At 33.5% G+C, this 5,058-nt stretch overlaps 1 protein-coding gene across 1 annotated transcript in view; it reads left to right on the top strand.

The window, feature by feature from the left end:
- Positions 1–5,058, top strand: part of CSMD3 (CUB and Sushi multiple domains 3) — a 1,080,109-nt gene that overhangs the window by 695,704 nt on the left and 379,347 nt on the right. The window contains 1 exon segment of the mRNA XM_011360386.2: positions 3,284–3,472. Within this exon segment, the coding sequence (XP_011358688.1) occupies positions 3,284–3,472 (189 nt within the window).

Below are 5,058 nucleotides of genomic sequence, written 5' to 3'. Positions count from 1 at the left end.
AGCTAACGTGCAGTAAGTGGTCAATAAATAATAGCTCTTATTTTTCTTCAAAAATTAATCAGATGAGGAATGAAAATGGGAACTCATGCTCAGATTTATTCCTTTGTTATAAAAGAAGAAATTATGTCACTTGTTAAAGACAATATGGCAGATTTCTACTACAGTGGAGTTTTTGTATTAAGAGAGAAAAACTGAGCTTAACTCTGACTACAAGTGGAAATTTATAGTGAAAGAAGAGGATGGGAATCAGTGGGTAGAAAATTACTAAGAGGGGTCATCAGAGGTAGGACGATTCTGGCTTAACTTACTCAGCAGGATTTTTGCTGAAGACAGGCCAGAGTGATAAGATATTGAGGGTGAAGATGGAAGATTTGATCAGACATCAAGAAAGTGGGATTTTCAGTAAACTGACTCAACTGGATTTTTGCTAAAACCGGACTAAGTGGGCCATGCATAGAGTCCAGGGTGATGCTAAAAGGATTCAGAGGAGCCTGCCAAAGTTTGACCAAGGCAGAGGGTCTTTGTCACAGTCAGCAAGTTTGTGACCCATAGGTCTCTGGTGACATAGTCCAAATTACTATTGAGGGCTAATGCCTAAAAAGACAGAGTGGAGGCCGAGCTAGGAGAGGTATATAACAGACACTGGATATTGGATTTGGTCAAATTTGCCAAGAGGCAGTAACTCTCTATTTAAATTAGTTCACAAGATATAACCTTCTCTCATTTTTATTCCGTTTAGTCGTATGGTTTACTTGGTATTGTAAAATAATCTCTAACATCAGGAACACTTTCTTATCAGGAAAACAAACAAAAACCTTTTTCTGTTATCACTTTATTAATAAGTTTCCCAAGCTGAAGTTAATCAAACTATCATTTTAAACAAACCATTTGTAAACCTCAAAATCAGTAGAGTAAAAGTTTAATTATTACACTAATTAAAGCCTTAAACATTTAAACATTTACTTGGTGTTTGGTGATTTTTTTTTTTTTTAAATAAATTCATTTGAAAGAGAAAATTGGATTTCTCCAGTGGACCAAAATTCTATGGGAAGGAGTTTTTGCAAAACTACACTGTTTATACTCTATTTTATTCCTTCCAGAGGCACTTTTTACATGACTCTATCTTTCTGTGCTGGACCTATACAGTACAGTAGAGAATATAAAATAAATCTATCCCCTTATTTTATCCATCAGTTTCAGAGACAAGAAGGACAGATCAAAGGATTAACATTATACTATGCACTGACCTCTACTCTGAGTAATCTGAAACAATTAAAATCACTTTGGGATATTAAATTTGTTTGATTTGCTTTTACCATAATTTACATTTTATGTGGCCTCTTCAAACCCCCACTTCTCTGATTTCTTCAGCTATTACTACAACATAAGTGTTTTGAATAAAGGAAAGTTATATAAGAGCTGGAGCATTAGAAGATCAAGACCTGAAGGAGAATGGATCTGAACTTGTCTTTTAACAGAATGAGAAAATTGTGTAAATTAAGGGGAAAATTGAGGGTGTTCATGACAGAAAAATAAAGGGTAAAACTAGTGAGAAAACTCACTTGAATGAAGAATGACTATTGGAGATAATGGAATTAAAAATAATGAGTTCAGTTTGGGAGTCTGAAATTTAAGGGTGCTGACTTTGAACTCAGTGCCTTTGAAAGTAGGGTATAGAAACAATGAAATAAATTTTAGGAATATACATGTCCAAAACTGTTTATAGAACACTTTGGAGATACTGAAAGAAAAGCCAGATATTATTGTTTGTCTTATAGACATTAAGTAATGAAGGCTTTGGATAGGGTTAGAGAATACGTTACATTATGCTATTCAGTGAGGGTGGATTTCAGACATATTTTGTGGAGGAAAAAATTTCTGAGAGGGATTCAAAGATGAATGAAGATTTCAAAGCCTTAGGTGCCTAAAAGAGTGATCACATTTAGAAGAGGAATACTGCAGGTAAAAGTAATTGTTTTGAAGATAAAATTTTCTGTTATATTTTAGTTTCTCATTAAAAACAGCATTTAAATTAAATGAATATACTTGATAAATAAATATACTTAAAATATACAATTTACCTCTATTTATTTATTTATTTTTAATTGAAGAAATGATTTAAATTTTTCCCCTGTCCACCTTCCCCCCAATTTACCTCTTTAAAATTGGACTTAGTTTTTTTAATATTTTATTTAGCTTCACTTTAAAACTGGGTAGCTAATACATAGACATGTTTTCTCATGTGAATGTCATTTAATATGACATGATTTTGAAAACGCTAATTATTTTTGGAATATAAAAACAGTAGTTATTTATTGCTTAAATCTTTCTTTTAGGAAGAATAAGATAATTATTTATTTTACCTTATACCCTGGTTCTCAACTGGGAGCATCTTTGCACCCTAGGAAACATTGGTGATATCTGGACATTTTTAATTGTCAGACTGCAGGAGCGCTGTTGGCATCTAGCAGGTAGAGGCCAGGGATGCTGCTAAACATACTACAATGAACAGAGCAGCCCCACAGCAAAGAATTATTCTTCCCAAAAAGTCAACAGTGCCAAGGTTGGGAAACCACATCGTAGTAAGGGAAAAACATGGTATGTTCCCAACTAGGGATTATAAATCTCTATGAAGATTTGAGGCTATTGAAAATCCCATCATATAGCCACCAGTGCAGATGCACTGTTTTACTCAGGTACTGGTGTTCAGACTTTCATACACAGCAAAATGCTTCTACTCTTTATATATATATATATATATATCTCCTATCAAAATGATAAATTTCAATACATTTTAAAAGTTCAAATTTAAAACACATCAGGAATATTAAGTATAATGTTGGTTAGGACAAGGGCTCCAGAGTCAGAGTCACCTAACAATCAAATGAAGTTTTAATGATACAACTAATTTCATAGGATTCTTTTAATGACAAAATGAAGCAAATTTCACAAAATATTTAGGATCGTTCCTGGAATATAATAAGCTCAAGAAACATTAATTACTGCTATGATTTTATATATGTAATTTATAATAATATAACATTTGATAATTATATATTTTCATAGAGTTCTCATATAATTAAGTGACTTGAATTTGGTCTTTGTGGACATGGCAAAGGAAATGTCAAAACAAATTTGTTAAATAAGTTGTTGATTTTTAAAATAAAGCTATGGGAACATTAATATATATGTGAAAATCATCATTCACAATTGTTTGAAGGTAGAAATTAATTTCAGCAATTTGATTCCCTTCAAGCTTACTCTTTGTCATATTGTTTCCTAGGTGTTACAGTGAACACCTATTCTTGCTTGGACCCTGGCATACCTGTACATGGCCGTCGCTATGGTCATGATTTCTCCATCGGATCTACTGTTTCATTTAGTTGTGATCCAGGATACAGGCTGAGCCATGAAGAGCCCCTTCTATGTGAAAAAAATCACTGGTGGAGTCATCCACTCCCAACGTGTGATGGTAAGAATTCATTCGATATGCAAAATAAGCTGATTTATAAACCAAAAAGAAATCACTATAGTCTTTGTAAAAGGTGAGGCTTAACATAACTATCAATATTTCATATTTTTAAGTGAAATCTTGAATTTTGGCACTTTTATGTTATCTATTAATAAAGAAAAGAATGAATATTGATAATCAGCTAAACTTAACCTATGCCTAAGGCTGCTATATGTATTTTCAAATGTGCTAAGATAATTATTTTAAGTGCATATTTCATGCTTGGATCTTTTGACAAAATAGCATTGAAAATGTCAGATTGGTATCAGATGAATGCACTGAAGGGACAGAGCATTTACTTCCTGCCTGGGAAGGCAACATGCACCAATTCAAATTCTGCCTACCTACACAGCACAATGGCAGTGCTCTCAGACTGCCCTGTGGTGCCAAGTTTCTGGTTATGATGAATAGTATACCAGTGTCTGTGTTGCTTCTTCGTTTCAATGGAGAATAGAAACAAAAGACATGAAAATACATTGGAAGAAGCTACTTCCCTAAATTTGGGAAGTTCTTTCATGTTTGCTTTATCAAAAAGCATACACTGTAAATCTTTGCAGTATTTAATTCTATACTTTATAGCACTATTTCAAACTTCTGTGCTTATTTTTGTTCTAAATAGATCACATTGTTTATTTTATGATTAAATTTTCAAGTACTGTCAGTGTCATCATTTTTTTAAGAAACAGCTTTAGTTCAATTTGTTTTTATAACAAGGTTTAAAAGAATCATCTGCACATCTCCCCTGTGTTGGTGCAGTACCATTTATAATAGTAAGCATTCTTATGATTGTAAATGACAGAAATTCAATGCCAACTGCCTATAAAACATAAAAGCAGAATTTGTTGTTCAACTACTCAGTCTTAGAAAAGGCAGAGGTAGAGGTGGCATACTTCCCATAACTAATTGTAATCATGAATTCAGACCTTTCAGGGATCTGTCCATTTTCCACTTAGACTTTGTTCCGTTTATTGACATAATTCTCTTCAATTGCAGCCAGTCTTTTTCCACATAGGAGATTGGCAGTAGAAAATACACTCTCAGGAAGATGGAAATGGATAGCCTCATATTATTAGGATCAGAGAGTAATGAAAGTTTTTCCTTGTTTTTCCAATTAGAATAATCCCAGGAAAGGTCCCTGATCAGTCCGTACCTGGACCAGTTACCACAATAAAGGAGAAGCATCCATTATAATTAGACTTGTCCAGATCTTGTGTCCATTTATCCCTGTGATTGAGACAAATTATAGTGGTGTAAAAAGAGATATTATGTTTGCCGGGTCCTGTTAAAGGCACATGGTTGGCATGAGTAAATTCACCAAGATAGAAAAGTTTGGAGGCAATGTTATCCAAAGAAGCAGGGGGATAAAAATAATGCCTAAGTATACCGACACACTTAAACTTCATTATGATAAAAGTGAATACATCTAATTTTCCCAGGAGCAACACAGATCCTCATCATCTGTCAGTGCAACTACAATCAACCTTAAATTTGGTCTCCAACTTTTTTCAGTCCAAACTCCATTTCATGTTATACCCCATGTCAAAAAC

This window comes from Pteropus vampyrus, unplaced genomic scaffold (assembly GCF_000151845.1).
Source record: "Pteropus vampyrus isolate Shadow unplaced genomic scaffold, Pvam_2.0 Scaffold54, whole genome shotgun sequence".
In the NCBI taxonomy this organism is placed as follows: domain Eukaryota; kingdom Metazoa; phylum Chordata; class Mammalia; order Chiroptera; family Pteropodidae; genus Pteropus; species Pteropus vampyrus.
The sequence above is the reverse complement of the archived record's forward strand: the minus strand, read 5'-3'. Positions and strand labels throughout refer to the sequence as shown.